The sequence below is a fragment of the Neoarius graeffei genome, chromosome 9 (genome assembly GCF_027579695.1).
Source record: "Neoarius graeffei isolate fNeoGra1 chromosome 9, fNeoGra1.pri, whole genome shotgun sequence".
Taxonomy (NCBI): Eukaryota; Metazoa; Chordata; class Actinopteri; order Siluriformes; family Ariidae; genus Neoarius; species Neoarius graeffei.
The window spans coordinates 5,015,268-5,037,691 of NC_083577.1; the positions used below are offsets into that span (position 1 = coordinate 5,015,268).

At 42.3% G+C, this 22,424-nt stretch overlaps 1 protein-coding gene across 1 annotated transcript in view; it reads left to right on the forward strand.

Moving 5' to 3' along the window:
- Nucleotides 1-22,424, forward strand: part of itga4 (integrin alpha 4) — a 106,638-nt gene that overhangs the window by 70,739 nt on the left and 13,475 nt on the right. Inside the window, exons 16-21 of the mRNA XM_060928965.1 lie at nucleotides 6,174-6,326; nucleotides 8,177-8,253; nucleotides 19,643-19,793; nucleotides 19,884-19,982; nucleotides 20,083-20,159; nucleotides 21,868-21,957. Coding sequence (XP_060784948.1) covers nucleotides 6,174-6,326; nucleotides 8,177-8,253; nucleotides 19,643-19,793; nucleotides 19,884-19,982; nucleotides 20,083-20,159; nucleotides 21,868-21,957 — 647 coding nt within the window. The remainder of the gene's footprint in view (nucleotides 1-6,173; nucleotides 6,327-8,176; nucleotides 8,254-19,642; nucleotides 19,794-19,883; nucleotides 19,983-20,082; nucleotides 20,160-21,867; nucleotides 21,958-22,424) is intronic.

Consider the following 22,424-nt stretch of genomic DNA (forward strand, 5'->3'; position numbering starts at 1 on the left):
CCAATCAACTTTGAGCATCTCCAACGGCCCTGGGTAGAGGCGTGTTCAAGGCAGTGACGTAGTAGAACTGCGACCGGAAGCCATAGATTGTTTACAGAATCTATGCCGGAAGCGTTTCATTCACGCTTCCGCATCTATTACGCATAGATGCTGTATTGAAAGCATTCAACGGGAAGTTCTCATTGAAAACGGAGCAAAGAGCAGCCCTGGAGGTATTTATTGAAAGGAAGGACGTTTTCGCCTTGCTCCCGACCGGCTTCGGTAAGAGTTTAATCTACCAGTTAGCCCCGTCGCGTCGCATACGTCAGAGGAAAGAGTGATGTGATTGGTTTAAGCTTCGTCACAGCCTTTTCTGGCTTCGACCAGTAGCAAACTGAGGCATTTCAGGGAGGCGGGTCAACCACGGGCTCTGGGAAACGGTTGGGCTTAATATCTTGGCCAGACCAATAGCTCGTAGAGCTTTGCAGTCGCGTTAGCCAGACTAGGGTACACCCTGGACAAGTCGCCAGGTCATCACAGGGCTACATCCGCTTTCTCTGAGAGTTAATTTTGTTTGGCTCTGCCTACAAATAAATATAAACGAAGGCATTAAGAGGACAAGTGCTATAATATATATGTTACCATATTATAGCTCCAGAATCCCTGGTTTGATCCTGAGCTTTGTCTCGAGAGTCTCATGGTGGCTCCGACATGTGTCCATATGGGCTTCTTCTGGGTTCTCCGAGTTCCTCCTAATTCGCAAAAACATGCCAGTAGGTGGATTGACTCATTCTGAATGAGTGTGTAAAGGTGTGCGTGTGTGTGTGGTGCACTTAGATGACCCGACATCCCTTGAGTTCCAGGGATAAGGGTGACGTTCTTACTTTTCCATCGATGATAGATCTCTGTTTATCGACTAGTACCAGATTCTGTTCTTCACAGAAACCGAGACAAATTGCTATAAAAGTGAAGCATCTTAGGTACGATAGTGGTGTGATTTAAAGGAATACACCGATCAGCCATAACGTTAAAACTACTGACTGGTGAAGAAGTGAATACCATTGATTGTCTCATTGCAAAGGCACCTGTCAAGGGGTGGGATACATGAGGCAGCAAGAGAAGAGAAGAGAACAGTCAGTTCTTGAAGAAGTTGATGTGTTGGAAGCAGGAAAAATGGGCAAGCGTAAGGATCTGAGTGACTTTGAGAAATTGTGATGCGAGATGACTGAGCATCTCCAAAATGGCCCATCTTGTAGGGTGTTCCTGGTATGCAGTGGTTAGTACCGAACAAAAGTGGTCCAAGGATCCAAAGGACAACCGGTGAACCGGAGACATGGTCATGGATGTCAAAGGCTCATTGATTCGCATGGGGTATGAAGGCTAGCCCATATAGTCCAATCCCACAGAAGAGCTCCTGTAGAACAAACTGCTGAAAAAGTTAATGCTGGCTAAAACAGAAAGGCGTCACCAGGAACACCCCACAAGATGGGCCATTTTAGAGATGCTCAGTCAGACCCAGTCATCTCGCCATCACAATTTGTCGAAGTCACTCAGATCCTTACGCTCGACCAGTTTTCCTGCTTCCAACATATTGACTTCTTCAAGAACTGACTCTTCTCTTGCTGCCTCGTATATCCCACCCCTCGACAGCTGCCTTTCTAATGAGATAATAAATGTCATTCACTTCTTCACCTGTCAGTGGTTTTAATGTTCTGGCTGATTGGTGTATGCTTCCCATGGTTTCAGAAAGCATGCTTCCACAGCAAATTCAGTTTGTTGTTGCCAATATAATCAGTACCTTAAAAACAGACTAATTTATTTTTATTGCAGCACTTAGAGGACTTACTTTGGCTATGAAAAGCTGAAAGGACTGGAAAAAGTATATGGGAAAGAATTCAGGAAAGTGGGAAAGGAATTAGTTCCAGTCGTGGTTACTGGATAAACTGGATGTGAGCTCTCTCTCTCTCTCTTTCTCTCTCTCTCTCCTGTCCCACCACTTTATTTTCTGACATGCTGCTCTCTATTTATGAGAATAAATACATCCTGGAACCCAGCGGTGTCACTCAGGGGGTGCAGGGTGTGACGGAGGTGCGGACTGCACCAGGGGACACCACAATGACGGCCTATAGACCCCTTCGCATGTTTGTAAACAAACCAACCGTTGCCAGGATGCGCGCGCAGCCTGGACTCAGAAACAATGGCGCTGCCCATAGACCGGCATTATGAGCTGTCAGATTACGCAAAACAATTGTCGTTACAAGATCGAGAATGCTACATAAATAAGTTAACTCTAACAAGTGGACATCGCCTACCGGATCCGCATTTAATTAAAGAGTGGACGGACGATGTTAGTAAGTTCCCTGGTATACAATGGCCAGATATATACTCGTACCTTATTGACCAGACTTCAGTGTACACCCACGAAAAACTTCGTGCCTACAAGTCTTTAGACGCATATGATTGTTATGTGCGGGCATGTACAACTTGATTAACAATGGGACATTCATATTCATTTTGTTTTAATCAAATTATGCCGGTGATGTGATGGCAATGTGGCTTTAGCTACAACAGCAAATCCCAACACTAAACAGCAATTTGCAGGAGGTGATGGCATGAAAGGAATGATAGTGTAAAGAGCGCAGCTAAGAGAAATCAGAGCTGCGTAAAAAGCGAGAGGCAGAGAGCAGAAATGAAACTGAACGGGGCGGGAGCTAGGTTAGAGCAGTCAGCGTAAGTTGGCATTAAAGTGAGGGCACACAATTTTACCTTTCCATCCTTGCTTTAAAATTGTGATTTTCGGCATACGCAAATAATGACGGCACAAAATCTGGACTGCTTGAGTCAAGCGAGACCTCTCCTACAAACAAAACTGCATGCAAAGCTAAGTTAACATGCTAACAATATTCATTACATTGTGTAACTATGACCAGCTAATCAGACAAACATTACCAAAGTATTTTGCTACATCAATAAACGAAGACTAGAAAGAACTAGACCGGACAATTCCCCGGGGGAAATTGTGAGAGGATGCAGTGCGCGAAGCAGTTCGGTCACGCATGTTGGCTGGCCGTGAATGTGTGACCTGCAGTGATGTTTCAATGCAATGATTATGTGTGTGCTTGAGACAGCAGCCGTCATGAAGAAGAGCTATTCAGGAGCATAAACAAAGTGACTACAGGCGGAAATTAGCATGTACTGCTATAACCTGGGACAGACATCTGTCCTTACCACAAGGATAATGTTTAATTTGTGCACTGTCCCTTTTAAAAATAAAATAAACTCTAAACTCTAAGAAGAGTGTTTGTAGTTTGTATGTACGAACAGAAGTGTTCCTAATAAAGTGGGCGGCTAAGGTGAGGCCTGTCGGCTGCCTTCCTCTCAGTTTGAGGCTTGTCATTCAAAAACTGTAAATCCTATCGTTTAGGTAGACACATTGTGTGAATCAGGACAAGTTTTCCTACTACTTTTGAGAAAATCATGTCTGTAGAGTGAAATTTGTGGCTGAAAACGCAGTTTAAGTGAGAAAGTTTGAGCTTTTTTTCAAACTGTCTACACTCTGAGCTTAACGAGCCTCACTGGTGTGTAACGCAATAGACACCCATTCAAAAGCCGGATTTTCTCCCGGAACCCACATGGCGTTTGAGCCGGGCCTGATCCGAAAGTGTAGAACCTAGCAGAAAAGTTGAATGCCAGATCCACAGAGGAGAAGTTTTCCTACGTTTTAGAGTTTGAATCACGTCTCTAGGTGAAAGCATGCCAGAGCAGCGGACATTTGAAAAACGTTGAAAAAGTGCTTTTTTTTTCAATTAACTCCATAGAAATGAATGGGGTTTTTTGAGACGATTTTTTCGCGACTACGTCGCGAAAAAATCGTATTCTGTAGAGAAAAGTAATAGCATAGCGAGTCCAATCAAGCCGCACGTTTTGATATATTGTTTGTCTGTGTGCGACGTACGGTTGTGTGACCTGCTATGAAGCTACAATGCCATGATTTATGTGTGTGCTTGAGACAGCCGGCCCCTCCCCTCTGTGCTCGCTTACTGAAGCCAGTCGGCATGGTGAAGGGCCTGAGCAGGTTAAGACACACACACAAGAGTTTGTCAGGTCTCTCATTATCTGTAGCCGCTATATCCTGTTCTACAGGGTCGCAGGCAAGCTGGAGCCTATCACAGCTGACTACGGGCGAAAGGCGGTTTGTCAGGTGTCTGCTGAATTTTGCTAAGGGACAGGCCTCGAACAATGACAAATAACTCGACAACGGAAGCAGCTATTCACAAAATTCTTTCACAGTGAGCGCTAGAAGGGTCTCCTGAATAAAATGATGTATTTTTTTGTTTGTACTCTTAAAAATAACGACAATAGAGCGATTTAAATACGAGTGACTTTTCTCTCAGGTTTATAATGGGTGTCAATGAAGCCTGTCAGCTGCCCTGTCCTCAGTTTGACGCTTGTCATTCAAAAACCGTAAATCCTATCGTTTAGGTAGACACATTGTGTGAATCAGGACAAGTTTTCCTACTACTTTTGAGAAAATCATGTCTGTAGAGTGAAATTTGTGGATGAAAACACAGTTTAAGCGAGAAAGTTTGAGCTTTATTTTCAACCTCTCTCCACTCTAAGCTTAACGACCCTCACTGGTGTGTAACGCAATAGACACCCATTCAAAAGCCGGATTTTCTCCCGGAACCCACATGGCGTTTGAGCTGGGACTGATCCGAAAGTGTAGAACCCAGCAGAAAAGTTGAATGCCAGATCCACAGAGGAGAAGTTTTCCTACGTTTTAGAGTTTGAATCACGTCTCTAGGTGAAAGCATGCCAGAGCAGTGGATGTTTGAAAAAGTGCTTTTTTTTCAATTAATTCCATAGAAATGAATGGGGGTTTTTTGGACGATTTTTTCGCGACTACGTCGCGAAAAAATCGTATTCTGTAGAGAAAAGTAATAGCATAGCGAGTCCGATCGAGCCGCACGTTTTGATATATTGTTTGTCTGTGTGGGACGTACGGTTATTGAGTTAATCGAAATCGAAATTTGCGTAGGAATAAGATTAAGAAGAAGAAGAAGAAGAAGAAGAAGAAATACGTAGAAGAACAATAGTTGCAGTGCTTTGCACTGCAACCTATGGGCTCCCCTAGGGGAGCCCATAGGTTGCTGTGCTGCAGCACTGCATCCTAATAAAAAAGAAAGATTTAATAAATAGCCTGATCTTACCTGTGATGAAGTGGGCGCTGCAAACCCGCGCATTTTTGATAGTGCTTTCATCCCAGTCTACACGTTTGATGGCTTGTAGCCATAGACGTCGGCGATTTTTTTTGGAATGGGTGAGATCCTGCTGGAATTCTGAACATTTTAACCCCATCACTGCTACGATTCTGACACCCGACAACACAACAACTAGGCATTTCTGAGTCTTTTTTGGGTCCAGGCTGCGCACGCAATTTCCGCTTACGTATGAATGACGTTTACTGCGAAGGGGTCTATACAACTGTACTGTTGTGTTTCATCAGATGTGCATTATTCTTATTATATATTTTATGACTACACACTTACTATGATGCTTCGAATCACGTGGTTTCGTCTGCACGCGCTGTTGTTTCTGTTGCTGCTGGTGTTTTTATAATCGCTGATTTTCAAATTTTCTGGTGGCATCAATTTCAACTAAGTGATTCACAAGTGGGCGGCACGGTGGTGTAGTGGTTAACGCTGTCGCCTCACAGCAAGAAGGTCCGGGTTAGAGGCCCGTGGCCGGCGAGGGCCTTTCTGTGCGGAGTTTGCATGTTCTCCCCGTGTCCGTGTGGGTTTCCTCCGGTTTCCCCCACAGTCCAAAGACATGCAGGTTAGGTTAACTGGTGACTCTAAATTGAGCGTAGGTGTGAATGTGAGTGTGAATGGTTGTCTGTGTCTATGTGTCAGCCCTGTGATGACCTGGCGACTTGTCCAGGGTGTACCCCGCCTTTCACCCGTAGTCAGCTGGGATAGGCTCCAGCTTGCCTGTGACCCTGTAGGACAGGATAAAGCGGCTACAGATAATGAGATGATAATAAGAAAGAAAGAAAGAAAGAAAGAAAGAAAGAAAGAAAGAACGAACGAACGAACGAACGAACGAACGAACGAACTCAATAGAAGCAGATTTGGTCACTTTCCTGTGGTATTTAAAAAGGTTTTAATGGTGTGTGTTTGTGTGTGTGTTTGCAGAGAGACGTGCGTGATATTTTCACGCCGCTGTATTTCGATGTTCAGTATGAGTTGGGAGAGCACAGCGTCATTATCGGGGGCTCCAGCAGACTTCCTCGACTCAAAGCCGTTCTACAGCAAAGAGCCGGACAAACGAACCAAGTCACAAACCAGGTACAGTACCAACACCAGCCATCACACACACCCGGAACAGTTTCTCCGTTTATCCTCCACAAAACAGTAAAGCTCAGCTGCTGCTTCTGGCACCGAAATGCTGCTTCTTGGAAATCAAGAATCGGAATCCAGTGATGTACGGGGTTGCGTTTCTGATTTTCAAAGTTCTCGGTGCAGTTCTGAACTGATATAAGCTTTTTCCTTTTATCTGCTTTTATTTCCCTTTTTTTTCTTCATAAAATGTTCTTCTCAAAAGAAGACTGACCCATTCGTACAGGCTGAGGCGTCTCCTTAACCCCCACATCAAAATTAACCTCCTAGGGCTTAGCGGTCACATGCGTGGACAGCACTTTATGGAAATTCGGAACAAGAATCCACATATGTGGACATACTTTTTCTCTAAAAGTACATCTTATCAAAAGATGATGCTTAGTTTTTATTCTAATCAGGTTCTAATAAGCCCAAATAGCAAAGAGAAATAAAAAATGCATGTAAAAAAACAGCTTGCGCCTTAGGAGGTTAAATATCAGCCTTTACAACTCACCATCAAATCTAAAGCTGTAGACTTAAATTAACTTTGTTAAATTAGCTGGCTAGCTACATTTATTAATTGTTTTGTTAAATTAGTTAGCTAGTTAAGTTTTGTAAATAAGTCTGCTAAATTAGCTCGCAAGTTAATGTTCATAAATTATTTTGTTAAATTAGTGAGCCGGTAGAGTTTTGAAAATTAGTATGTTAAATTAGCCAGGTAGTTAAGTTTGTAAATAAGTTTGTTAAATTAGCTAGCTAGTTATGCTTTTGCAATTAATTTTGTTAAATTAGCAAAGTAGTTATGTTTTTAATTAATTTGTTAAATTAGCTAATTAGTTACATTTTATATTGTTTTGTTAAATTAGCTAGCTAGTTATGCTTTTTCAATTAATTTTGTTAAATTAGCAAGGTAGTTATGTTTTTAATTAATTTGTTAAATTAGCTAATTAGTTACATTTTATATTGTTTTGTTAAATTAGCTAGCTAGTTATGTTTTTTCAATTAATTTGTTCTCATCTCATTATCTGTAGCCGCTTTATCCTGTTCTACAGGGTCGCAGGCGAGCTGGAGCCTATCCCAGCTGACTACGGGCGAAAGGCGGGGTACACCCTGGACAAGTCGCCAGGTCATCACAGGGCTGACACATAGACACAGACAACCATTCACACTCACATTCACACCTACGCTCAATTTAGAGTCACCAGTTAACCTAACCTGCATGTCTTTGGACTGTGGGGGAAACCGGAGCACCCGGAGGAAACCCACGCGGCATCTGAGTTTTAATTAGCATTTTTTATCACTTAAAAAAAATCTTTGTTTTTACTCTTGAATTGTTGAGTATGTTTAAATGTGGAGATACTTTTTTCTTCATTTCACTCGAGCAGACTTTTGCTTCCATACTCCTGTTTTTAACGGAGTGATATTTTGACACAACTCACCCTTTTACTGAAGTCCCTCTGAGCAGTTACTCACTCTGAAATAATAAAAAGCTAATAAACTCAACTCTCTCATCTTACGCGTCATTATTGCATTGTAGAATAATGCTGGAAGCACAAAGATCATAAATCTTCTTGCTGTTGTTTTTTAATTATTTAAATTTTACACCCTACATGATGAAACTCGGACCTCTGACTCTGTAACGGTTCTGAACCTGAACTTTTGGAAAGGGCCTTCAGCTCTTGGCTCCTTGTTGGAGATAAAATGGAACCAGTTGAGCTCTCAAGCTCTCTCTCTCTCGGTCCATGCAGGAATGAAACGAATGGATTTTACCTCTGTAGACTGGAAAAACAGACTTGTGTGTGTTTGTTTTGTTTTTACAGACTCAGTTTGCCAGATACTGCGCTTGGGAAAACTGCTCCACAAACCTGCAGGTTTCTGCACATCTGGTGCTTCCACAGTAAGCTGATTTATTTGATTTATTTCCTCCTTTTTTTTCTGCATCACAAACTTCTGGCTGTCACACACCTCCATCTCCCATCACTCGGTCATGCTCTGAATTCAGATCTCGCCGAAACACCAGTGGGCGGAGTCTGAATCAGTGTAAAGCCTTTTTAGCAGCTGTAGCTCAGCGCTGACACACACGACTTTACTGAACATGTTTAATGTTTAAACCTTCACTGTTCAATTTAATTCAGATTTATTTATATAAACGCTTTTAACAATAGACATTTTCACAAATCCGCTGTACAGAAATCTGGATTTAGTTTTAGATCTCTGGATCCGGTCCTCATCGATGCTGATACTGAAATGTGGAACTTACAGTGGTGCTTGAAAGTTTGTGAACCCTTTAGAATTTTCTATATTTCTGCATAAATATGAACTCAAACATCATCAGATTTTCACACGAGTCCTAAAAGTAGATAAAGAGAACCCAGTTAAACAAATGAGACAAAAATATTATACTTGGTCATTTATTTATTGAGGAAAATGATCCAATATTACATATCTGTGAGTGGCAAAAGTATGTGAACCTCTAGGATTAGCAGTTAATTTGAAGGTGAAATTAGAGTCAGGTGTTTTCAATCAATGGGATGACAATCAGGTGTGAGTGGGCACCCTGTTTTATTTAAAGAACAGGGATCTATCAAAGTCTGATCTTCACAACACATGTTTATTGAAGTGCATCATGGCACGAACAAAGGAGATTTCTGAGGACCTCAGAAAAAGCGTTGTTGATGCTCATCAGGCTGGAAAAGGTTACAAAACCATCTCTAAAGAGTTTGGACTCCACCAATCCACAGTCAGACAGATTGTGTACAAATGGAGGAAATTCAAGACCATTGTTACCCTCCCCAGGAGTGGTCAACCAACAAAGATCACTCCAAGAGCAAGGCGTGTAATAGTCGGCGAGGTCACAAAGGACCCCAGGGTAACTTCTAAGCAACTGAAGGCCTCTCTCACATTGGCTAATGTTAATGTTCATGAGTCCACCATCAGGAGAACACTGAACAACAATGGTATGCATGGCAGGGTTGCAAGGAGAAAGCCACTGCTCTCCAAAAAGAACATTGCTGCTCGTCTGCAGTTTGCTAAAGATCATGTGGACAAGCCAGAAGGCTATTGGAAAAATGTTTTGTGGACGGATGAGACCAAAATAGAATTTTTTGGTTGAAATGAGAGGCGTTATGTTTGGAGAAAGCAAAGCACTGCATTCCAGCATAAGAACCTTATCCCATCTGTGAAACATGGTGGTGGTAGTATCATGGTTTGGGCCTGTTTTGCTGCATCTGGGCCAGGACGGCTTGCCATCATTGATGGAACAATGAATTCTGAATTATACCAGCAAATTCTAAAGGAAAACGTCAGGACATCTGTCCATGAACTGAATCTCAAGAGAAGGTGGGTCATGCAGCAAGACAACGACCCTAAGCACACAAGTCGTTCTACCAAAGAATGGTTAAAGAAGAATAAAGTTAATGTTTTGGAATGGCCAAGTCAAAGTCCTGACCTTAATCCAATGGAAATGTTGTGGAAGGACCTGAAGCGAGCAGTTCATGTGAGGAAACCCACCAACATCCCAGAGTTGAAGCTGTTCTGTATGGAGGAACGGGCTAAAATTCCTCCAAACCGGTGTGCAGGACTGATCAACAGTTACCGCAAACATTTAGTTGCAGTTATTGCTGCACAAGGGGGCCACACCAGATACTGAAAGCAAAGGTTCACGTACTTTTGCCACTCACAGATATGCAATATTGGATCACTTTCCTCAATAAATAAATGACCAAGTATAATATTTTTGTCTCATTTGTTTAACTGAGTTCTTTATCTACTTTTAGGACTTGTGTGAAAATCTGATGATGTTTTAGGTCATATTTATGCAGAAATATAGAAAATTCTAAAGGGTTCACAAATTTTCAAGCACCACTGTAGTTCCGATTAATCAGTCAGAGAGGTTATCGAACATTTTATTCTATTTAAACTCTGTTTAAGTTTAAATAGTGGCCAGAAAGTGCACATAGTATATTCATGCACTTAAAGCTGGTTTATACATAACCTTCTGTTCACACACTCACTTATATACTTTATGTACATCTGGAGAATTAAAACTGGCATCCTCAATGAAATCCACAACAATTTCTTGCACAGCCACTTCAAACATACTGACAAATATGTACGTAACGATATATCATGCGATGATAAAATCATGCTACAAACTTATCATTTGAATCGATGAAATAAAAAAAAATTAACCATTATTATTATTATTATTATTATTATTATTATTATTATCAGGCTGCGTAATCTTAGTTTTTCCAAGCTGTAACTGTGTTGTTTAGATAGCTGAGGGTACAAATAGTGTGACTTCACCGTAGATGGAAGTAACACAGTTCTCATGCTGTGAAAACACACACACGCCCATCTAAAATGTGAAAGAGCTGTTGTGTGATTGACTGTACAAATAGATTTAACAACAATCAGAGCATTTGTGTGTTCTGATTGGCTACTCTACTACTAGGCTATCAGCTCATATACCGTGAGTAGAGAAAAACAAAATGGCGGCGCTCATCAAGTCAGATATATCACTTTGTCATCAAGCCTTTAAAAGAAACAGAAATAGCTAAAAGAATATAGCCCCCCTCGATAGCGCCTGTTCCACACTCCAGCCCAGTCGGTGGCGGTAATGCATCTTTAAGTTGGTTTACCAACCACAAAAATAAAACCCTAAAAAAGAAGAAGAAGAAAATGGCAGGGCGTGTTGCTGAAGCAACCGAGGGCGAAATAAAAACTCTACTTGAAAACAAAACCTTAAAATATAAGAAAAATAAGAAGCAAAAAATGGAATAAAAGTGGTAAGAACGTATCTTTTTTATTTTTCAAGAATTATTATCTCATTTTTCACAAATTATTCCTGTCATTTCGCCGGATTGTTTACATTCTAAGCAGAAATTATTTTGTCGGACGTTTTGTATAAAGATTTTATTGATCGAATTTGCAAAAAAATAAAAATGCTCTGTTTCTCAAAACCTAGTGAATGTGGATAGAATAAAACAGTTATTCCACTCAATCTCGATGCTACGCGCCTCGTTGGCTCTCAGCTCATGTACAACTCGATTTCATGGAATAACTGTTAAAGATTAGGGGTGTTCACACGGCAACTTTTACTCCGGTGTAGCACCGGGGCTGCCCCGGTAGAGCGTTCACACGGTACAAAGTTATACCGGTGTAGCCCCTGAAAGCTGCTTAAACCGGTGCAAATCTAACCCTGCTCGGGAGGTGGTTTAAGAAATTGACTCCGGAGTAAATGCTAGTTTGCGGGGCAGCACCGATATAAAATGGGACGTCTGAACGCTACGGGGTAGACTCGCTACGCGTGAGGAGAGTTGATTACATACGGGCATTGCATAATTTGCATCCTGGTATTTTGCGCTTCCAAAATGTCGAATATCAACAACAACAGAACTGCGTGTCTTCCAGTGTTGCCAGATTGGGCGGTTTTAAGTGCATTTTGGCGGATTTGAACATATTTTGGGCTGGAAAACGTCAGCAGTATCTGGCAACACTGGTGTCTTCATCCACGTTGTTTTCCCGGCGCTTGGTGATGCCATGACAACCGGGAAAAGGAAGTAGATTTTCACGCATGCGCATATTTCATTTCCGCATTATTACTATCGTATAGCACGATCGCAAAAACTGCCGTGTGAACGCAAGTGGGGCTGCACCGGTGCTAACACGCTTCTCTCTAGTAAGCAGGGTTGTGACGTGTGAACGCTCCACAAAATTTACACCGGTGTAAGATATATCGCAACAAAATACATCGGTGCAGCATCGATGCAAATATGTGCCGTGTGAACACCCCTATATTTAACTCAATACCATCTGTCTAAAGTGTCCTGCTTTCTGTCACGGTAAATGCAGTTCATGTTGAGTTCTTTCATATGAAATAAAATCGATCAGTGCACATTCAACCTGTCTCTGTTTAGAGAAACAAGCGTACAGTTAACATCCAGCTGCAGTTAAATCATAAAATGTTACAAATTTTGGCTGCGAAAATTTGCGTTTTCAGCTGAAGGGGAAAACAGGAGGCTCCAGTGTCAGTGCTTCGTAACTTTCTTGTCGGTTTTCTGCCCTGGGAAACGATGTCTTCAGAGAATGATGGTTTCTAACTCGTTTTGTGGGCATTCCACAACGTTACCCACTCACCGGCCACTTTAATAGGAACTTCTTGTTGATTCTAAGATCCCTGTTCTTGGCTGCAGGAGCGGAACCCAACGTGTTCTTCTCTTTTCTGTTGCATGCTGAGATGCTTTCCTGCTCACCACAGTTGTAAAAAGTGATTATATGAGTTACTATATCCTTCCTGGCAAAAAAAGAGCTCGAGCTGATGTGGCCGTTTCCCTCTGACCCTCTCTTATCAACAAGGCGTTTGTTTCCACCCACAGAACTGTCGCTCACTCACTCGATGATGTTTTTTGTTTTCCGCACCATTCTGTGTAAACTCCAGAGACTGTTGTGTGTGAAAACCCCAGGAAGGAGATCAGCAGCTTCTGAAATACTCAAACCAACACCCATACCACAGTGAAAGAAAGTCACACTTCACTGAGATCACAATTTTTTCCCATTCTGATGTTTGAACATTGTGAACATTAACTGAACATAATGTGTTGTAATAGGAAAAATAATCAACAGTCGGATGGTGTGATGCAGTCGGGTCTGATCGAAGATGTGTGTGTTAAAGTAGGCAACACTTAAAGCAGCAGGAAAAGAGCAGAACTGTCAGTTTACTGGGTGCAGGTAGATAGTGTTAGTCAGTGTTACTGATTCTAAATGAGATGGGTATCGAGCAGTACTTGACTCTGGAAGTATGAGCAGCTAAAGTAACCAAGGACACACACACACACAAGCAAACAGAAACACCTGCATTCATTTGCATGGTGTCTTCGCTGAAGGCTTTGAAGAAATGATGAGAAAGACGGGGACAGGATGAGCTACACACACACACACACACAGAGTTCAGACCTTGAAACGGGGCACCAGGTGTGCATCTGGGAGTGTGACAAGTCTCACTCCCCCAGTCACCACGTACACACACGCCTTATGAATAATCAGATCATGCATTATCACTGTGAAGAGTGGAAGAGGTCCATAAATTAGTTTGCCTACTGCTGGAAACATGATCCAAAATGTTAATTTTTGTGTATGCACACACACACACACACACGCACATGCCTTAATTAAGCAAGCCTTGAGAGAAATGCTCTGAATCCAGATGACTGATGTAGAGCGCTGGCTCTTGTTCCTTGTGCTCTACGAGGCCCATTTCTATAAAATAACAGCACATTCTTTCTCAGGCGCTTGAAGATTCCCTGAAGTAACATTCAGTGTGTATGAGAGCAGGAGAAAGGAGAGTGCGGATAGAAAGCGTGACGGATGAAAACATGACACAGTCAGAATAGGAAGCTGTTGTACAGAGCAATTCCCTTCGTTTCTTATTTCATGAGCCATGAGCAGCGTACCTGCTGTAATCAGGAAACTTTCCTGTGTTCGTTCTTTATCAACAATACCAAACCTAGTGTGTGATGGCATGATGTCACAACAATGAACGAAATGATGACACCAACCCACAGAGATCTGGACGTAATTCATGATTAATGACGGCAATGAAAATGAATCAGAAATATCAAGAGGAGGAACTACAGGATCTTCCTATAATCAATGGTCATCAATCAGTGGTCTTTAATTAAATAAGATAAATATCTATCCATCCATTATCTGTAGCCACTTACCCTGTACAGCAGGGGTCATCAAACTACGGCCCGCGGGCCGACTCCGGCCCGCCACCCCCCTTTGACCGGCCCCGCAGCCCCTCTGCCCCCCACCACTTGAACCGGCCCTATGAGGCAATCCCCAAAAGTGGTCATGGCCTATTTTTTTAAATTGCTTTTTGGCAAATAATAACATGTCTGCATCTTGTATTTTGTTGATTTTATCAATTAAAATTGATATTTAGTTATAAAATGAACTATTCATATTTTCCAAATTTTCATCATATGCTCGCGATCAAGCAGTGACAGGCAGCGCACGCGCAGAGAACTGTCAGTGTTCAGGACAGCAAAATGGCTAGCGGTCAGCGAAAAGCTGACAGAGTGCAGAGTTTTTAAAGAACAGTGGACCACCGATTATTTTTTCGTTCAGTGTAAGGACCGTGCAGTTTGTCTTGTATGTAAAGAAAGTGTGTTGGTTTTCAAAGAATATAATCTGCATCGTCACTACGAAACCCGCCACAAAGAGTATGCTAGTTTGCGAGGGAAAACAAGAGAAGACAGGATTCGGAGGATGAAATGCGGACTGGCTGCACAACAGAACGTATTCCTTCGCCAAACCCAGATCAACCAGGCTGCTGTCCGAGCTAGCTATAAGGTAGCTCACCTACTAGCTCCCCATGGAAAGCCGTTTACTGATGGGGACTTTGTTAAAGTATGCATGCTTGCTGTGGCCGAGGAGGTGTGTCCCGACAAGAAGGATGCGCTCAATGCGGCGAGTCTTTCCGCACCTACTAAGACCAGCCGAACCGAAGATTTGGGGGACACCGTGTATGACCAGCTGAATGAGAGAGCGTCAGAATTCGAGTTTTTGCTTTGGCCATGGATGAGAGCAATGACGTGCAGGACACAGCACAACTGCTGTGATCTATTGATCTATTGCTCATATTATTATAATTTCACTGTTTTTTTTAAATGTATTTATTTTATAGGCCTATTTATTTGACCTTTATTAAGTGCTGCACACAATTATTATTAATATTATTAATAATATCAACAGGCCTACCTACAATTTATAATTTTCCACTCACCTTTGCCAGTGTCAATCACCTCAACTAGGCAGATGTTTCTTACCTTGACAGCTTTTATGTTATTTTTATTAGAAAATAAATAAATAAATAAATGGATCTGTGGTATTTCAAATTAAAACAGTGTGAAGACTCGATTACTACTTTTGCAAACCACTAGTAAAGATAAACAAATATGTGCCAGGAATCAAGTGTTGATATAGTAGTGGGGGATATAGTAGTGTGGGATAGCAGTGCCAGGCTAGTAATCTCTACTACACAATGAGGCCTGCTGGTGGTCATATTTGTCTGGGTCGTACAATTCTATGTTATATAGCTGACCCGACCCCGGCCCCCATCACAGTCAGGAATGACAATGTGGCCCCCAGAGAAAAAAGTTTGGTGACCCCTGCTGTACAGGGTCACGGGCAAGCTGGAGCCTATCCCAGCTGACTACGGGTGAGAGGCGGGGTACACCCTGGACAAGTCGCCAGGTCATCGCTAAGATAAATATACATATCTGATTTTACATAGCAAAGCTGAAGACAAAACATATATAACAGTTATTCACTGTGGTATGGGTGTTGGTTTGATCCAGATGGACTGGTTTGAGTATTTCAGAAGCTGCTGATCTCCTCCTGGGGTTTTCACACACAACAGTCTCTAGAGTTTACACAGAATGGTGCAGAAAACAAAAAACATTGAGTGAGTGAGCGACAGCTCTGTGGGTGGAAACAAACGCCTTGTTGATAAGAGAGGTCAGAGGAAATGGACAGGTTGGCTAGAGATTTTTTTTTTTTTTGCCAGGAAGGATATAGTACAGGGGTGGCCAACCAGTTGGAGACCAAGAGCCACATTTTTTACTGTATTACCGCAAAGAGCCACATCATACACATGGGCACACGAACATCACCCATCCCTTCCTCTCTCTCTCTCACACACACACACACCTCTGCTCAGCCAGATTAATAGTAAATGTCACACACCAACATATTTACTCCTACAGTACTAAGACCACAGGCTGAGGCCAGTCATTTTTAACAATGAACATTGTGTGCACTTACTATGCATGCTGCTTAGTGGGACTCATGGCATTACCAAAAAAAAGCCACACCATACACATGACCACACATGTGTACCATACATGTGACCCCCCTCGCTCTCTCTCTCCCTCACAGACACACACGCTCAAACACGCACCTCTGCTCAGCCAGATTAATAGTAAATGTCACACGCCAACATGAGAGAAATTTACTCCTTCAGTCAGTACTAATACCACAGGCCAGTCATTTACAGCAATCAATATCGTGTGCACTTACTATGCATGTTGCTTAGTGGGACTTCTGACATTCCTTGCCTTGAACAATCCTCTTCAAATCTGGCTTGTATTCCGTCGTTGCCACTCGAAGCAGTTCTTTCACATGGGTTTCAGTCAGAACAGAACGATGCTTTGACTTCACGTGTTTCATGGTAGAGAACACGGACTCGCAGACGTATGTTGACCCAAACATTGACAGTATCTTAAGCGCAGCCCGTTTCACATTCGGGTATTTTTCCAGTGGCACACTTTTCCAAAACTCAATGGTGCCTTCCCTCAAAACAGGTTTCAGTTGGTCTTCCTCACGAAGATCGATCATCTCCAACTCAGCCGCAGCCTCATCTGTGACAAGCGGGGCTTTCAAACAGTCCATCTCCGCATTGAATGGGTCGACGAGGAACGTAACCTGTGGCCTTTTCAGTTGTATATCACGGAACCGGGTTACAAAGCTTTCGTGCAGGTTTTCAATTAGTGTTGCATATCTGGCTCCTTGCTTATTCAGGGAGGCGGGAAGCTTTGAAATGAGCTAATGACAACTGACATATAAGGCAGAATGGCTTGCCATTACATTCAACAAAAAAGTATAAACTCTCCCACTCTGTTAAAAATGTCCTATGTTCGTCTTCATATTTTCGTTTTGCTGTGCATTTTTTCATTGCCATTTTGAGAGGCTACTTGACACAAGATACACCTTGCCCAAAAACTTAGCGATTATCTCACGCACATGCGCATTTGACATGACCTAAAAATACCGTAATATACCCAAGCAAAGCGAAGATGTATTTGACGAAAATACCATACTGAACTCAAGCAAAGCGCACACGCACATAAAAAAAACAAACACAAACACAAACTTCGATATGAACGTAAGAGCCGCATGACGCCGGGCAAAGAGCCGCATGCGGCTCGCGAGCCGCGGGTTGGCCACCCAAGATATAGTAGCTCATATAATCACACTTTACAACTGTGGTGATCAGGAAAGCATCTCAGCATGCAACAGAAAAGAGAAGAACACGTTGGGTTCCGCTCCTGCAGCCAAGAACAGGGATCTTAGAATCAACAAGAAGTTCCTATTAAAGTGGCCGGTGAGTGGGTAACGTTGTGGAATGCCCACAAAACGAGTTAGAAACCATCATTCTCTGAAGACATCGTTTCCCAGGGCAGAAAACCGACAAGAAAATTACGAAGCACTGACACTGGAGCCTCCTGTTTTCCCCTTCAGCTGAAAACGGAAATGTTCGCAGCCAAAATTTGTAACATTTTATGATTTAACTGCAGCTGATGTTAACTGTACGCTTGTTTCTCTAAACAGAGACAGGTTGAACGTGCACTGATCGATTTTATTTCATATGAAAGAACTCAAAATGTTTACCGTGACAGAAAGCAGGACACTTTAGACAGATGAGTTAAAGCTGCAATAAAGTATCTGAACTTCTCATGTATCTGGACACCTGCGAAGGAACATTGATCATTTGTGTCAGATAACGGAATCCAGGGACACATGTCGGCCCGGGGGCATTTTGAGTTATTGACAGATTCAGAAAGTCCAGTTTCTAAGCTTTCCAATGATGCCTTCCATGTGGAGATCTGACAATATTTGAAGAATGTGTGGCCTTTTGAAAGTGTATACTTCTTAAAACAGGAAAGGGAGAAAATCGCCCTCAAAGTTTTCCATCTCAGCTACTCTGGGTGCAGGGCGGGCACATAATGGTGCTCATCTGCATGACATTAAGGAAAGCCCTACCCCCTACGAGCTAGCACGATACTACTTTCATGTAAACAAAGATCACCACGTCAATTTTCCTTCCATGCAAAGTATGCCCAACACAATTATGAAGTACAAAAATAAGTCCTAAAGTATACTTTAACATTTTGTGGTTGAAAAATTACTCACACCGTAAGAAAGAAAGATAGCACGATGATGACACAACTAACACAACACTAGTTTCATGTAAAGCCTCGGTCACAACCGGCCGTACGGTACGCGCTCCTACGGCCGGTCTACATGCAAAAAACGCAAGAAACGCACGGAGGGCGCGCATGTGACGTGCTGATTTTCGAGCCGCAGACCGGCCGCAGAGGTTCGTTGTCATGTCAAACAAACCCTACGGGCGCTTACGTTTTTTTCAGGTTGCAAGACAAACTTACGGCCAACGCACGTCTTTCTCCGTGAACAAAAAAAAAAAACGCAGCGATTTGGGAAACGCCAAAAATCGCACGGCCAAAAAATCGTACGTCCGGTTGTGACCTAGGCTTAACCAAACCACAACACTCTCCGTTACATGCAAAAATAACCACACAGCCTTAGATTAATAAACTCACCCCATCAGAAAGAGAAACGGCGCCTTGCACACATCAATGCCTCCGATGGAATGTAGTCCTAGAACGGTCCGTGTATCATCCGATCATTCAAGTATTCCATTCAATCTGGAAAACGAGGTTGCGGTTTTTTTTGCTAGAAATGGTCATCTCCGATGTAAATACCGTGCGTCTGTTTGCTTCGCGGTGTGTCAGCTCCTCTGTGCTCTGTTTAGTAACTCATTCCATAGTGAAATCACACGCCTGTATGCAGCTTAAGTAGCCACGAGCTCAGCTCGTATCATACAGCTGATTCGCAAAAAAAAAAACAAAAGACTTAAATCATCATGTGAATGGCCCATATGGTAATTTCCCCACACCCCCCAGCAGGCTACAGTCCTGACAAAAACGAGACAATTTGCAACAAAAAATGTATGCTTTTCCAACAAAACAATCTATTATCTGAAATACTGATTGCATTCTTCAAGATCTCAACTTGCACATGATGGAAAAAAACAAAAATCACAAATTTCGAAAAAAAAAATGCTTCTTTTGCGATTATCTCGGATTCGTTTCGGCCGACATGTGTCCCTGGATTCGGTGAGGGGTCACATTTTGACATCTGGTGTGACATTACTGCATCGTGAGCTTATTTAATGGGGGAAGCCATGGCCTAAAGGTCAGAGAAACAATTTGGGACCAAAAGGTTGCTGGTTTGATTCCCTGGACCAGCAGGAATGGCTGAAGTGTCTTTGAGCAAGGCACCTAACCCCAACTGCTCCCCAGGCTGCTCTGGGTATGCTGTATGTCGCTCTGGATAACAGCGTCTGCTCAATGCCATTAATGTAATTTAAAATGCACTAGATTTCCGAATATTTAACGACGGGCTTCTTGTCTCGACAGGTCTTACAACAACATGCCGTATTTTGCTCTGGGAAATGGGAAGACCATCATGCTGAACACCACGCTGGTCAATGCAGGAGATGACGCCTTCCTGCCCAAACTGCACATCCAATTCCCCAACAATCTTTACTTCATCAGAGTCCTGGATGCAGTGAGTGGACTTTTACATTTTCATCTGAACTGGAAGGAAAAAAAAACAAAAAACACTGAAAGTAAACTTTTTCTCTGATGGTGATTTCAGGAGGAGAAACATGTGAGCTGTGAGATCACCGAAGAGGAGAAATCAACCATCACTCTGGACTGCAGCGTGGGGAATCTCTACATACCGGCTCTGGCCAAGGTAGCTGCCTGCGTCTTAGCACTTGTCTCCCAAACTTCTTCCTCCATTTCTTTTTCTTTCTTTGTGTCTGCTTTGGCATTGATGTGCTATTTTTGTGCAGCTCAACATCAGCTTTCTACTGGATGTGAACCAAAACAGCAGCGCTGGTGACCTGAGCATCAGTGTCAACGCCACAAGGTATGAAAATGCTCCAGTGTAAGCGGACTCTTTATATCTGTTGAATTCTTGATTCTGATTGGTCAGAAGGTGCAACTCTGACATAAATCACTGATATGGTGAAGTTTGCTGTGGTTGTGTCCGGCCGCATCACACCAACCAGTGGTTGATTACTTTCCTAGAACAACCCAATCCAATAGTTTCATTCTTTACTTTTTCATGCACGTGCAGTCTGAGAACCTTCTAAACAAGAGCACTGAAAGAAGGAAGGAAGTCTGTTAAAACTGAGAAGTCTCGGCCAATATCCATTTTTAGATAAAGTGTCTTGCTACTTCTTTGCATTATTCATGGAGTATAATTTGGCATCCGGTACACACAGATGCACACAGAGAGCTCATGTAAGAGGCCCTCAGTGTGTTTTGGGTGTTGTTAGGGGCGACCGGTAAACGTATGCCTCTGGATATTATGAGTCACTTGAGCCTCGTTTTCTTATTGTTGAACACTTAGTATAGTTCTTACGTACTGTGCTTGTGTGGTTTTGTTGTTTCGCAAATACACAATATAACTGGGCTTAAAGGCTCAATTAACAGAGCTGATGTTTTGTTTTTCCTCAAAAAAGGATTTTAAAAGTGCTGTAATATGCATATAAAACTTCTCAGAGGAACTGGATGAGGTTTTACTGATATATTTCGGTTTCATTTTTGTTTTGAGTCGTTCTCGTTGATGCAGTAATGATCTCAGATGAAGACTATGATAAAGTGAGAAAGCTGAACAGCAAAGGACGTTGTGTATAATCAAATGGTGTTTAGATTTGGATTAAGGTTTAGATGGTATCCTTGTGGTTGCAGAGGGCTAACTTTTAGTCTCAGAATGCAAAAAAGTATATTTCATACTTCAAAGCAGGTATTTACTGAGGAATATAACCATTAGCAGGTTATAATATACACCAGACTTTGGTGTACTTGGTTTATTGTGTAAACCTCTACTGGCTTTAAAAACTGCATTTTTTTTCCTCAAACTCAGCCACTAGGTGGTGGAGGCATTGTCTTTTGGGTTATTCATCCAAACATCCATCCATCCAACCATCCAACTATCCATTCATCCAACCATCCGTCCATCCAACCATCTATTCATCCAACTATCCACCCAACCATTCATTCATCCAACCATCCATTCATCCAACCATCCATCCATCTAGCCAACCATCCATCCAACCCTAACCCATCCATACATCCAACCAAACATCCATTCATCCAACTATCCATCCAAACATTCATTCATTCATCCAACTATCTATTCATCCAGCCAACCATCCATCCATCCAAACATCTATTCATCCAACTATCCATACATCCAACCAACCATTCATTCATTCATCCAACCATCCATCCATCTAGCCAACCATCCATCCAACCAAGAAACTAGTCAGCGCAATATCTTGAAGGACAAGCTGTTAAACATTTAGATATGCAATTATTTGGGAATTGATCCAAACAGGGTCAAGCTCACAGCCAGGTCAAATGTCTGAAATTTCTGTTTTTCTCCAATAACTTCCTTCCTTTCTGAAATACATTTTAAGGTTATCTCAGGCATACAAATTGGTGACAAGAAAGGCTACACTTGTTGGCAGTGGAGTCATTCCCGTCGACACCACTGTCATCGAGTTCAACTACTTTTTTTTTCTTTCTAGATTGTGAATGTGCTAATTGGTGAAATGTCTGTATTTCAGAGAAAACTATGAAAACAAGGATCTTCTGCATGATAACGTGGCCTATCTGACTCTGCCGCTAAGATACGGTGTGGATTTCAACGTCCACGGGTGAGTCACGGGGTTCACTCGAACTCTAACCACACATTAGTGCTGTACTGAATAGGTTACGCTGAATGATATACACCAAACCTGGGCAGTTTAACTAGTCTCTCCACAGTCTTACCTACAACAGGTAAGAACCAGGAAGTGGAAAAGAAAAAGGAGATCAGAAGGAACTAGGAGACTGTAAAAAAAATAAACAGAAACGTTTCCTTGGATTCTTGCAGAACACTACAAGAAAACCGAGGAACATTTCTCTTGCTCATCCTGAATGTGAGCGGTCTAGTATGTCTTGAGTGATGACTAAAGGGGCGTACACAGAGGAAAAGACTAGCAGCAGTGTCGTGACAAAAGATCATGGAATGTCAATGAAATTTGGTGAACTGGAGCAATGATGGGTGAAATAACCATCGGCGATGCGAAGTGGGCGGCTACCAAGTTAAACTAATCTCAAAGCTGAGGTGACGTGATTGATG